This window comes from Leuciscus leuciscus, assembly GCF_965113295.1.
Source record: "Leuciscus leuciscus genome assembly, chromosome: 10".
NCBI classification, from domain to species: Eukaryota; Metazoa; Chordata; class Actinopteri; order Cypriniformes; family Leuciscidae; genus Leuciscus; species Leuciscus leuciscus.
Genome location: NC_138734.1, coordinates 10,787,940 through 10,802,974, shown reverse-complemented (window position 1 = coordinate 10,802,974; position 15,035 = coordinate 10,787,940). Strand labels below are relative to the sequence as shown.

At 37.6% G+C, this 15,035-nt stretch overlaps 1 protein-coding gene across 1 annotated transcript in view; it reads right to left on the bottom strand.

Annotated features, from left to right (window-relative positions):
* Positions 1 to 15,035, bottom strand: part of vaspb (vasodilator stimulated phosphoprotein b) — a 47,621-nt gene that overhangs the window by 16,485 nt on the left and 16,101 nt on the right. The window contains exons 2-4 of the mRNA XM_082183041.1: positions 6,197 to 6,368; positions 1,193 to 1,373; positions 1,049 to 1,109 (exon numbers count right to left, since the gene is read on the bottom strand). Coding sequence (XP_082039167.1) covers positions 1,049 to 1,109; positions 1,193 to 1,373; positions 6,197 to 6,368 — 414 coding nt within the window. The remainder of the gene's footprint in view (positions 1 to 1,048; positions 1,110 to 1,192; positions 1,374 to 6,196; positions 6,369 to 15,035) is intronic.

Genomic DNA, 15,035 nt, shown 5'->3' with positions numbered 1-15,035 from the left:
GTGCATAATGATAGGGATTTGGGATTATTTTCATAGTTGATTAATCTGTTGAATATTTCCTCGATTAATTGATTAGTTGTTTGGTCTATCAGAAAAATGTGGATCAGTGTTTCCCTGTAGAGGGAAAAGTCTTTAACCTGGTGCAGGCTTGATTCCCTCTGAATCTCTTGTAGCCTACAGTTGGGTTTTGACATGCTCCCTACATTAAACCAGCTGCCTGTAATGAATAAAAAATAAAAAACTTTTTTTTGCATCGTTTTAATGATTTCCTGTTGCGGCTGCGATCAAGTTTCATTCTCGCGCAGCTTGTTTAATAACTTCACGAGCGTGTGTTTTCTGCTACGTGTGTGCGCCGTTCTCTTTGTTCCGTGTGTGTGTGTGTGTCGGCGCGCCGCGCTCTCTGCTCCGTGTTTGCGCGCTGCGCGTTCTGCTCAGTAGTTAACGGCCCAAATGCTCGAATCATGTGCCGATCGGCGATCACGCACTGGAAAAGCAAAGTCCGCTCAAATAACGTGAAATTTAGAGGTGGATAAACGCAATGTAGAGGTGGATAAACGCACTTTGGAGGTGGGCAAACGCTATTTCCAAATTTTGGGAGGTGCGTAAACGGCGTTTACGTGCGTTTAGCCTCCACTACATCCCTGATTATAATATTGCTGAATATTAAGTGTCCCCAACAAGATTTTAAGTTTAAAAAGACACAAATGTTGAATTTGTTTTACCCTGTAGTATCCAGAAAGAAGAAGAGGATTTAAGTGTCAGAAGACCTGACCCGGACTTTTGCCCCATCACTTCAGGGGCTCACGGAAAACTAAAGACTTGAGCTTTAATACCAGTAAATCCCTTGAGAGTGTGTGCTTGTTTGTTTGTGTGTGTGTGTGTGTGTGTGTGTGTGTGTGTGTGTGTGTGTGTGTGTGCATCTGTAAATGAGGTTAAAGATTGACCAAGGAAACAGCGAACAAAAACAAAATCACTTAATGAAAATACTGATCCCATTAAAAACCTGTCCCATTCTTTGCTACACACACAACAACAAATAAGTTTGTACCTCTTCTGTTGTTCCAGCTCTTCTGGTGATGGTCCATTGGACACGGGCCGTGTGGGGAAACCTAATGACAATGCAGTTGTAAAAGGTTGTGTTGAACAGATACACCGTCACAAACAATGGGGTGTAAATGTGAGTATACGTTACCTCCATCAGGGATGGAGTTGAGGATATCGAGCGCGTGCATCATGCCATTGGCGAACAGCGCTGCATCTTCCTTGCTGCCAAAATTCAGTCCCCACACCTGCCGAGCGTCCCGCCATTGGTGGAAGTTTGGCGTGGCCTGATTATATTTTAATCCCTTTACAATTGGACAATTCATCACAACCTGTACAAGAAAAGACACAAATGTCTAAATGTTAATTAAGCCATAAATGCACATAAGTATAAACTGTAGTTTATTGGAGAAGATACATATTCATGCATATTCGTGCATACTCAATGTGATGAATATTTTAAAATTTAATTATTTTTTAAATGCAATTCATTATAGACTATTACTTAAATACACTTCTTTTATGATAAACATATTTTACATTTCTGAATGATATATTTTTTAAAACTTTTGTAGGGCTCTTTTTTGTTGTCAAGGTGATGCAATTGTACTGAGAGTTAAAGGGATATTTCACCCAAAATTGAAAATTACCCCATGATTTACACACCCTCAAGCCATCCTAGGTGTAAATGACTTTCTTCTTTCAGACAAAATACATGTGGAGTTATGTTAAAAAAGTCCTGGCTCTTCCAAGCTTTATAATGGTAGTGAATAGCGGTCCTGATTTTGAAGCTCAAAAAAGTGCATCCATCCATTATAAAAGAACTCCAGGGATTAATAAAGGCCTTCTGAAGCGAAGCGATGGGTTTGTGTAAGAAAAATGTCCATATTTAAAACTTTATAAACTAAAATAACTAGCTTCCGACAGACGGCCATACGTATCGATTTACGGTGAAAGAGTGACCTCTGACCCGACAGTTGAGATTTGAAAAATATTTCTCCAAAAAATTCCTGAAAAATTAGGACGCATTCTTGTGTGCAAGAACTGAACAACTGAAGGATCCAAAATGCAAGGTTCTCAAAGAGCATTTCGAAAAACAAACAAAAATGTTTTATTGAAGATACGCAAATGTGAATAACCCTTAAAAAAGACTGATATATGCAATTGAAAAAATGGACTGCCATGTACTGTAGGCCTATGACAAACATACATTAAACAATATGAAACAATATTCATCTCTAAATTCACTTTTCTAATAAAGAATTCACTCGTCTGCCACCATAAATAATTTATCCTAAATGATCTACATTTGGGTGCTTTTATTTCAGTAAATATAAATATTTGCGATTATTTAAACTTTTTTAATGAATCCAAGAATGAATCCAGCATAATACAAAGACTACATGTCCAAGAACATTGCACATGCGTTTTAAACAAGATCTAGATTCACATATATTTAAATGCACCAAAAATGCCTCAAATGATTTGCTCATACTCAAAGTAGTTCAACCCCAAGTGTCAGATTTGTAAACTTATTTGTATATTCCAGCAAGAATATATGCTTATTTAACAGAATGTCCACGAGGGGGCTCTACCGCTGCACAGCACATGAGTGTGTGTGTGTTTGTGTGCGTGTTTGTGTATGTATGTGTGTTTCAGGGATTCCCTATGTTATAAGAATTAGAATAAGAATACTAAGAATAGTAATACCAGAAATCTTTGACCTTGAGGAGATATTTTTTGGTCCCCATGGAGAAATCAGCTTGTAAATAATACTAAATGATGTCTTTTGGAGATGTAAAAATGCAGAAAGTTTTCTGTGCTGGGTAGGTTTAGGGTTAGGACACTGGAAATACATTTTGTACAGTATAAAAATCATTCTATGGAAAGTGTCCATAAAACATGGAGACCTGTGTGTGTGTGTGTGTGTGTGTGTGTGTGTGTGTGTGTGTGTGTGTGTGTGTGTGTGTGTGTGTGTGTGTGTGTGTGTGTGTGTGTGTGTGTGTGTGTGTGTGTGTGTGTGTGTGTGTGTGTGTGTGTGTGTGTGTTCGTCTTCAGTGAATGTGCTGACACTTCGTTTCTCTGTTTGTATTACAATCATGAATTCCACAAAGCAGAGCGGCGGAGAAAAAAGGGAAGAGAGAGAAGAAAAGACGAAAATGACCAAAAAAGCTCAACATGCCATCCACACAGAAGCACCATCATAAAAATACACATAAACCAACTAAGAAAGCAGACACTTCTGAGAAACAGTGACGGAAAGAGATAAAAGTCACTGAGTCATTCCTGACAAAGAAAAATGAGTTTGAGGAATCAGACAGATGGACTGTGGAGAGGTAGAGACATGGGAATGGGGGAGGAGGGCCTAACTGGCACAGGAAATGGTTTGGCTATCTTACAGGAAACAACAACACTACTTTAGTAGTCATCTCTGGAGAGCATTCGTGTCTGTGCGTATAGAGGGCGACCGAGCTGGGAGGAGGAAGAGAGAACTCAAGATAGAGGGATACAGGTGATGGATGGACTGTAAAACTGGGAAATAGACTAATTATTTCCATTCCGTCAGTTAGAGGAATATTTCACCCAAAAATTGAATTTGGGTCATCAGGTGACAGACGTTTAGTAGAATGTCCAGGCTGCTCTTTTCTATTTGATGAAAGAGGATGGATGCTGAGGATGTTAAGCTTAAAAAATATGATTTGCGCACTATATGCACCCATATGATTTGGGCACTATATTCAAAGGGAACACTCAAGTCAAACAACATAAGTTTTAAGTCAGTTAATTAAAAATACAGTAAAAACATTAAATTTGTAAAATCTTATAACAATGCAAAATTCTATTTTAAAATAATATAAAATGTAATATATTCCTGTGATGGAAAAGCTGAATTATCAGAAGTGTTATTTATTATAATAATTTTTATTATACTAATAATAGTATTGTTTTCTTTCAAAAAAGAAAGAACATGTTTGATCGTACAAACGATATATATATATGAAGAGTTCAGATGCAAAAGCCTCTAAGTGCCATCTGAAATTTTCTTCTAGAATGATCATTTTTTTCAAGCTTGTATATTTAAGTTCAGTAATTTCACTTAAATGGCAATGAAAATGACCTATTAATTATCATTTAAGTGAAATTACTGAACTTAAATATACAAGCTTGATAAAAATGATCATTCTAGAAGAAAATTTCAGATGGCACTTAGAGGCTTTTGCATCTGAACTCTTCATATATATATGCATGCATTTTCTATTGACCACCAATTAATCCTGTAAATAAGTTAACTGTAATTGTCTTTCAATTAATTCTTCCCTCTGTAACAGATGCAAAGATCAATTACATATAAGGTACAGAATGTATTGGATCCAACAATATTAATAATGCCATTCATTTTAATACTGAAAAGAATGACAGAGTATGCTTCCCTGAGGAACTCCAAGTTCTTGTTTGGGTAAATTTGATAGTGTTTCCTATTTGGACTCTGCGATATCTACTAGCCAAAAACTTGGAGATGAAGATGGGTAATCGTCCTCTAAAACCCATTTGATACAGGTATTTCAAAATGCCATACATCCAAGTTGTATCAAATGTTTTTCCAGATAAAAAAAAAAACAGTGACATTTTGTTCTTTTCTAATAAAACCATCTCGGATGTATGATTCTAATCTAATCAGTTTATCCAAAGTGCTCTTTCCCCGTCTAAAACCACACTGGTAGTCACTTATTTGTTTCTTTAATACCAGTATCCAGACAAAATGATTATTTGCCATCCTTTCCATGGTTTTACAAAGGCTACTGGTAAGAGCAGTTGGCAGAGTGTTATTTGGATTAGTATGATCTTTTCCTGGTTTAGGTATAGGAATTACTGTTGCTTCTTTTCAAGATGATGGCATTTTACCAGACGACCAAACAAAATTTAAATTATCCAAAAGAAGGTATAGTGTCATTGTCCCTTTGATCTGTACAACTTTGCAGACCTTTTACATTAACAGTTTTATTACACACATGAAAGGTAACATTCGAAAAAGCATAATGGGAAACTTTAAATCATCTCAAGTGTTTTGATGGGGTCACTTGTATTTCCAAACGAATTCCTTTATTAGGGATGCACCGATAACCACTTTTTTTTCAGACAAAGTACAAGCACAAGTACTTACATTTGGGTACTCGCCAATACCAAGTACCGATATGAGTACTTAATAATACCATAATTCTAACAATGTTTTATTTTCATCAGATGTTTTTCACTTTCTGACTGTAACAAAGTAAATATACAACTTGTATAATCAAATTGCTTGTGTTAAAGGAGCTATTTCTCACCCGTCACCCCTCCTCTTGACAATTTAGCAGAGCATAGTGACGAAAAGTTAGGCTAATGTCTCGTTGCCATTAGCGGCCGTTCACATATCGCGTTTTTTGCACGTGCAAATTCGTTATTTCAAATGCAGGCACTCATAATAGAAGCAACGCCGTGAGGCGCGCTCGTTTTTCCAGGCCCGCCTATGTTCATGGTTGCATAGCAACGACAGACGCCACGTCACGCGAATGCTTGTGTAGAGGAGGAGAAAGCGGCGCGGCCGCGATTTCCACGCATTTCTTGACGCGATATGTGAATGGCCACTTAAAGTGGCATATCGGGTGCGGTTGTATCGGGGTAGTTTTACAAGTACGAGTACATGAGCACAGTATCGGACCGACACCTGAGTACTGGTATCGGTGCATCCCTATCCTTTATGGAGCACCTTTATCATATTTGTAAAGTTTTTTTGCTCATCTTTGATGCTCAACATCCCAGTATGCACACAGAATAGACCTCCTGGTAAATATCTTTTTTGTGTTCTGTAGGAAAAAATTATAATAAAAAAAACAGGTCTGGAAACACATGAGGGTCAGAAAAAGAATAATTTTTGGGTGAACTATCCCTTTAACAACACAGTATTAGACTGCAGCATCTGCTGCTGGTCTTTAACCGTGAAAAAAATTTATTGAAGGCAGTTCTTGCAAACTATTTTAAAGTGTTAGCTTGAGGCGGAATGATTTTATTTCCAGTTACCCTGAATGTGTCACCTACATGCAGTATTACCTTCAATGAAAAATGGTTTGTTTGTCCACAACTACAAGCTACATCTGTCTGACTGTAGTTTGTTTACCTGCTGGTCGGTCTGCATTTTGCGTCCCACCACTCTGAAGGCGTTATTGCTTGGGTTGTGATAGATTTGGACCCTGCTGAAAGCCTGGGGGCCCGTGCCTGCTGGGACCCACTTCTTATTGCCATCATCGTAGATCATCACAGTGGCCCGTGCCTGACAGATACTTGACTCACTGTGCATATGAAAGAAAGAAAGAAAGAGAGAGAGAGAGATGACATTAACAACATTTACAGCGTCACCCTTTTATATCAATAAAACTGCTTTTCAAACTGCAAGAAGGTGAAACGGGAAACAGGGGTTGGACACTGGGAAAAGGATGACAAACAGAGGGGGAAGAGAGACTGAGGCATAATGAACAAAGAGACAAGTGTGGTTAGAAATGTGTGAGGTAGGAGGAGAAGTCTGTCTGATCGAAACAAGCCCAGCAAGTACCAACAATGGGGGCAGACAAAGAAAGGAAGTGCTCAACATTCCGGTGCTCAGGAGAGAAAGCAGGTTCTGGAAACTTCAAACTGACCGCATATTACATTCTCACACATTACATACATGCACAAACAGAGCCTGTTCTTGAAGGAACAGCTCAAATGGAAATTCCAGGGCTCGACAATAAGGACTGCCCGATGGCCCGGAGCCACTGTAAAAGACTGTCTGGGCAGTTGACGGAATTGTCATTGTCCCGATCGGGTCAGTACTGCATTTCATTTGCAAATTTTTAAGTTTTACAGTTTATGCATTCAAACTGTATTAAAGTGCCCATATTATGCCATTTTATAGGTTCCTAATTTTGTTTCGGAGGTCTCCTACAAAAGGTTTACATGCATCCAAGGTTAAAAATCACTTACATTTTCTCATATTAAAAATTATACATCACCTCATTTCTCAGAGAGTCTGAAAACGACTTGTTTGAACCATATACAGTAAAAAGAAGATGCAGTCACTTTAAACCCCTCCTTTCCGAGAGCCTGCTCTGATTGGTCAGACAGCCCATGCTGTTGTGATTGGTCTACCACTTGTCGGAAATGAAATGCCCATTCCTATATCTAAATTTCAGCTCTTCCTCAACAATTGATGCAGTGATATGAACCGTAACATTGGTGTCGGGTTTACCGTATCAATTCCAGCGCGACTCCTCGATCATACTTTTGAAGTGCATGTAAATTGAATTTAATTGAACAGCATCTTCTCAACATGTCAACACCACAAATCGAACTCCAAATCCAGGCCTCAGCTACAAGTACAGTGTTTGAGGGCAGGTCAAAGTAGATGTTGTTCATGGTCAGCCAATGAAGACCATAGATGTGCATTATGCAAATTTGTTACATTAGGGGCTTTTAGACAAAAGTTTTCATAGTTCCTAACTATTGGCAGAAGTGTTTTTTGCCATATTCACACTGCAGGAACTGGGAATTATTTTAGTTATAGGAACGCCTTTTAGGGGGACTAAGTTAGCTCCTATTTCAGAGTAGGGTCTAACCCAGCACAATAGGAACTATCAGTGACATAAGTGTATGTTGATTGGCCAAACACATGCCATATGAAACACCGGCACCCACAATTTATAAAAACTCCAAATGGAAAACAACGATAGATGGACCGATGACGAAGTCCAGGCATTTCTCAACCTTTACGCTAGGGAGTTGTTAAATAATGTGCTTAAATGACATCGCTGTCGATCGGCTTACGTCACTTCTGAGAGTCTATTGGCAGTGTAAATGCAACCAGGAGAATGGCCCTATGGGACATTTAGTTCTCGGGAGACCGGCGTGGCTAGTTATCAGTGTTCCTATCACTACCCCATGTGAAAGCCCCTATTGTTATGTAGGTATATAACAGGAAGTGAAACTGGAATTGCTAATGACTCCTTTTGGCAGTTTTTACCAAAATTGATTCTTTCTTTTAGAAGACAATACATTTATTTGTCATGCACTTTGATCTTTAAAACATTGCAAACCTTTTACATTCACAAACAGCAATTTTACACACTACATGAAAGGCAATATTGGAAAAAAAAAACATAATAAGTGCACTTAAAACGATTCAAGTGCAAACATATGCAAAAGAGAACTCAATTTGGATCTCATGCGCTGGTTGATAGACGGCTTTCTGTGCGCTATTGACTGAATAGCTTACGTAGCTTTAATAAGAATGAATCCATATTTAGTTTATAAAGTAAAGACTTTTCAGTGTTATTTTGCATTTGATTACTATAGTATTCAAGTATGAAATACTAAAATGTTTTACTATTATACTCACCTGAAAAACTTAAAGCACTATTTCATTTGTATGTTTGTTCTATTGTATTTATTTGTGCTATTGCTTGTAATTTGTTTGTTTGTACTTTCTTTTTATTACTGACAATTTACTTGTCTTTCATAATGTTTGAAACACTATATAATAGTCAGGTTGTTTTTGTTGTGGAATAAAAAATGGAATTGAGAATTATGAACTGTCACTGGTATCTAAAATTGTGTCATAACATTATTTATTAAAATACCAGGTTACATGGGACAAAAACAACGACAAAAAATACTGACAGGGCAAGTAAAAATCTGGGCCAGTAGAAAAAAACCTTAGCGTTCAGCCCTGAATTCTACTTCTACTTCTGTTTACTCGGCCAACACACAAGGAGAGATTTTGATTTATATTTGTGAGCACTTTTAGAATAGTGATTTGGAACAACATGAGGATGAGTACAAAAATGACAAGTTTTGGCTGAACAAATCCTTTCAGAATTCTGCTGACAGCGGATGGAAAAAAACAGCTGGATTTGTCCATCACAAATATATACAAATAAGGATGTCATGCTGACATCACCTTACTCGTAGTGTGCGCATGTGGCGGCACATTTGTTCCTGGACTGTTTATAGTGTCTCTAGAGAAATGAATCGGACACAAACAGGCGGTTCATTTTCAAACTCAAATGCTGCCTCTGCACTGGCTCCATGTTCACATTCCTCAATGCTTATTCAATTAAATCTTTTCACCTACATGCACAATTACTCAACTAATAGCAGACTTCTGAAGTTTTCTGTACAGAGGAAGAAGAAAATGATGAATAGACGCTTAGTGGTTTCATAGACACTTTAAGCCAGAAAATAAACTCTTTTAAAACACTTTTCACGCTCTCATTAGCTTATTTAATTTGTCTCCCATGACAACACTGGACATGCATGCATGACGCATCACAACAGAAGTCTGATTTTTATCACATCCTAAATTATCTGTCAAGTTTAATAGCATTATGTGGTGGAATTAACATTTTTAAAAGTGGCATGAATTGAGAAATCAAATTTTCCTTGTCCTTTTTCTTCTTTTTTTTTTAATAAAGAGGTCATTGTACTATAAAATATCCTGTAAGTTTCAGAACTCAAAACTTCCTCCTGGTTAGTCCCAAAAAAAAAAAGAAGCTTTTATTGAAACCAAGCTCCAAAAACGAATCGGTTTAGATTTTGTCTCAATGTGACGTCATAGTGCGACGAAAAACCATCTCTGCAGAAGATCAACGAATACTTCTACACCCACCAATTTGCCCATGTAGTATGAGAGAGACGCAAACACAGGACTACTTGAGCAAAAAAATGTTACAAGACGTTTTTCAGTGCCCAGTATTTACATTCCCTTCCTTGTGATTATTTTTTAGCAAAGTTCCAGATCTCGTCAGTAAGACAGTTTGTGTTTGCTTCTGTGACAGTTCAACGCGGGCTTCTCAGAGACAGAAAATAAAAGATGATTCAGTGATAACTATATTGGATGTGACAGTGTTGCAAGTGTGAGTAACAGTGTTTTTACCATGAGTCACTATTGTTTTGTCCGTTACAGATGGCTTGATATCTACTCACTTTACTGAAAATTATGAATGATGAATATAAGTACGACAAACAATGGTACATTTATTCATAATCGTTTACATGAAACACTAGGTTATCCTTTCAACTATACCTTTAGTTACTCCAAGTACTTAAACTTTATTTGCAACAACCAAGAAATATATAGCATATGTAATACGCATAAATGTTTCACAGTTGGCAAATGTTTTAACTATGTTTTGAGATAAACACCTTTCTGTAGCGTCTTTGTTTAAACACTATAATAATGTAATAATTACCTCACAAAACAGAAGGAATAAATATAAATAAAGATAATTAATTAGCACACTGTCGTAGATTGGAGTATCCTCAAACATGTATGCCTGCCATTTTTCAGCACTGGAAGGTTTCAGAACAATTCCACACCAGTAATGGCGGGGACGTTGAAATGCAAAACTGATACCCTATCATAGCAGTGGGCGTTTATTTCGAAGTCTTGAATGCGGCACGCCTATCAGAACAAAGTGTTTTACAGAGAGTGTCAAATGAGAGGGTTTTAAAGAGAGGGTTTGTGATGTAAAAATCTTGCTTACATTTTAAAGTGGACCTCAAAGAACATTATAAAACTTTTTTTAAATGCAGTTCATGTCCCCTTTAAGATTTTTGGCACTCCTCTGTACATTTTATGTACCCTAAGTACACAAAATAAAATAATATATTAACACTATCTAAATTATTTGACAAAATTACAGCTGGCCTAAAAAAAAAGTCATTTGATTTTTCACATTTCTTCGATACTGCTGTCTTATTGAAGACAATAATAATATTTGATAATATTGTATAAAAAGTTTATTATGGGCAAAACTGAGTGTATTGTCTTAATAATAATACTAATTAGCCTATTATTATATTAATAATAATAACAACAATTATTAATTTCTGGGGGGGGGGGAATCATAAATTATTTTCACACAATTTAAAAAGCTTCAAATATTTCACTTTGTTTATATTATCATGCATTAAAAACTATAGTTTTTAAGATCTGGGTTCTGGGACTAGGGTAACAAAATAGAATCTATTCATAATCAAGAAATTAAAAAAATATGAAGCCATTGTAAAAAAAACATATCTTCTTTCTACATTCTCTCCCTCCCCATTTCCTCCAAACTGTGATATAATCTCCTCTTCCTGTGACATCACACTGAGGACACAGCCCACTTCCTTCTCCAAGAAATGCCGAATAAGGACTGACTATATGGTCTGCCGAGTGCACACACACACACACACTCTCTTCGAGCCCAGATGTTGATTACTATTGGAGGAGGGGGCTTTGGTAAACCAGATGGAAGGAAAGACGGGATAAAAGAATCACAGAGGAGATAAAGAGGATGAGTGAAAGAGGAGGGAGATCAGGATGAACTTGCCTCAGACTCTACAGACAGCCATACTGTTATGGGAAATACATACATTTTTAATATGGGAAGGCCGAGCTAGAACTAGGAACGAAACCGTGTGTACAGTCAATTATTAATGATGAGGAAGACACACACACACACGCTGTACGTAAACAATTGCCTTCATTAACAGATGCAAATGCAAACTGCTCATCAAGCGTTCACGACAGTGACTAAACAAATCAAGGCACTTTGAAACAGATGTAATATATTTAGAATGACTATATATAATATATTGTATTGTAATATATATATTGTTTAATTTATCAGTTTTTGGCCAATATTGGATGTTTAATTGTTTCTGCAGTTTTGACTGATAACCATGGGTGCCGGTTTAGGGTGGCAACATATTGTTCATCCCGAGTTTTATTGGGTAAATTACTTCAAGACAAGCTGGACTTTGTTTTGGAAACAAGATGAAGCTAAGCAAGTCCCAAGGCAAACATAATATCAAACCTCTTTATCATCCAGAAAGATTAACTGGCCATGTTGTTTTAGTTATGTTTTCAGCAATATTCTTTGTGCAAAGTTTGAGACTGTTGCTCTCTAGACATCAATATCGGCAATTGAAACAACATACCATGGCGTCACAACTTTAAAAATACACTACTCCGAAGTAGCACGAGAAATCGCCACAGTTTCCAAGTAATGAAGGAGTTAACAGGAAACTGCTGAGCACGGCTGAAGAAATGTCTGTATAAGGCTGTTCAGACAGCTGCCCTTGAACACTAACAAGTAGAGTCAAGCCCACTAATCGGTCTCAAACTCTCTCTCCCTCCCTCCCTCCCTCATTTCTCCTTTAACACCTCAAATATGTTCTGTTCCCCTCCATTCACCTGGTTCTCCAGCTCACCAATGACACAAAGGCAGAAGATAAGGGCTAAATGGTCACTGTGTAATTACACACTGAGGTCACACACTGACTCACTGAGGATAAAACACGCAGACTGGCAGATGGGTGTTTGGACAAAAGAAGAAAAGAATGTAAACTCAAGGGACCTGTGGGATTTTGAAGGGTCTTTCTCTCAGCAGAGTGTGTCATGCTTTATAGCTGTTTAGATCAGCTGTCAAGTCTAGCTTACACTGTTTTAACTCTGTGTGGGTTTTAAGTCAATTTCAATAAACGCTTACACTAAAGACATCCTCTGGTCAAACAATTATGGAATGGTATAGATATAATTTACAGCTTTTGATGATATATAAGAGGCGGCATGAAAATTATCTATTGGCAAAGTCTTTAGGAAAATTAATGAACAAATAACAAGAATTTTAAATCATTCAATATTAATTATATTGCTTCATTTTATTAGCAAAAACTAAATTTGCCATACATAAATAGATTTCTATCAAATACTTGAAGGTGAGGAGGATTCATCCGTCTACATTAAAAATGGATTTCAAAATTGAAATTAGTGAAATATTTTGAACTTGAAAGAAAAAACTGTTTTCATGATCGACCACTGCTGTCTTTTCCAAGTACTCATTTTTGGATACTTGTCCTTTCCATGGGTGGAATTCTAAGGTCGCTGGTTCAAACCCATTACTGGAAGAATTATGTTGAGCAAGACAACCAACACCACCATATCAGGATGGTATTTCCAAGAAATATATGACTATCGCATGGTACATCCAAAGAAACAAGGTCCTACTATGGTAATGTTAAAAAAAATTGTAGTAACATGGAACTTTTTAATGTCTATCTAACAAAAATCGTTTTTGTTAGATAGTACCATGCGTAATTCCTTAGTCAGAACCAAAATAAATTAATTAAAAACCAATTTTAATAATGACAATACAGTTGAATTGGTCATTCAAAACTGAACTTTAAAGGAAAGTCTGTGATGCCTGTCAAAGCCTGAGACGAGGCAAAGCTAAAGAGCTACTTGCTTTGCTCTAATGTCTCTCTTTTCTCACAAGTCTCAGCTTGTTGTTTGAAGTGCTGGGGGCTACAGCTTTTAAAGTTTTTCTCTGTAAGCAGTACTGAACCAGGCAAGAAAACTTACCTTAACAGTTACCTTAAAAAGCAAAACAACCCAAACACAATTCTAAGGGGCTTTTCCATTCCTTAAATAAAAATGCCATTGAACGAATCACTCATTGAAGGCCCGAGTTTACTTCATTTTCCACGTTCTGCTTAGTCTTGCGTACAATTGACCGCGTGAGTCTTTCAAAGTATGGCCCTTTAGCCGTGAGCGCGGAAAGGCACGTTCGGCGCGTGCGCACTGTCTAGTGGACTTTGTTTTCAAGTGCTCAAGTCACTCGCACATGCGCTATTTTACACGCACTGCCTGGACACAAAAGTGGGCTACACTCATGACGGCTGAAGTATACTTTGGGCTTTACTGTTGTTTAATGTAAGAAAAGATAGAGGGATTGGGTTTTAATGAATGGGAGTTTAGTAGCCCTGTTCTACTGAAAGAGTCATCCTTGGTCTTTATTATCATAGTCTGGTTCTCACCACACAGAGTTTCTGTTGCCCTGTTTCCACCTTGTATTTAGAGGTGTCTACTGTGACCACTTCTGTTCAGATTTCATCAAGACACACCCCTCTTATTTTCTCACATTCTACATCACTGCAGAAGTGTTTGTACTACACACAAATATTATTGACTGAACGAATCCATGTTAACTGGACCACTGGCGAATGAAAAGGATAAAGGAAGCAGCTGCGATTTCGACCATAATCTGTGTATTTGGTACAACAGCAAAGTTTGAATTGCTTGTTTCTTGTCCTACAAAGATTACGTATTACGTCAGTAGGTGGAGAGTAGGCATTTTTTTGTGGCTGTTTGACCCCATTTGACCACATGAGCATCTACACTATGAAAGCAATCAGGATGAATGTGTTTTCCACTACCTCTGGAAGTGGTCAAAAGTGGACAAGCTCAAACACTTTTGACCCTGTTTACACCTATATTTAGTGTTGTTCACTTTTGATCAGATCGTCAAAAATGTATCCTAATACAAGGCATAAACAGGACAAAAGTTGCCATGTCTCGGTCCATATGTGCTCCATTTAATAGTGGTTATCCAACAAAAACACTCCAAGAGCAAGCTGTTTAATAGCTACAAATAACTCCTGGGTAACATCTAATGATGCACCGATCGATCGACCAGGGACCAGAATCCGCAGATTTTCCGTATGATTGGCCCGTTTTGTTTGTACAGGCAATAACGTCAGCTGCACGTTCTCACCCTCTTCTCTCCGATGGCGATGTGGCACACACCCGCCTCCTCTCACTCACTCGTCTCATCGGTCAAAAAAGTGCTCGTATTACGCATAGTTTTACTAATTCCTGCAGGTTTCACGCTCACACCGAAAGCACGCACACCACTGATCTATATAAGGGCCGTGCACAAGCCGCCTCTCAAACAGCTTGAGAGTCGCAAGTACCAAATTGAGTGGCGTACCTTAAACGGTCAAATACACACAAAATTATGTCAAAATACCCGTCTTGGTGAGTATTCAGTTGAACACAGTCAGTTTTGGAATCGAATTAGTTGAGAAAGATAATGTAAGTTGTGTAACAGTATATTGGATCTGTGCATAAAGCTCTTAAAGTGACAGTAGTCTAATTT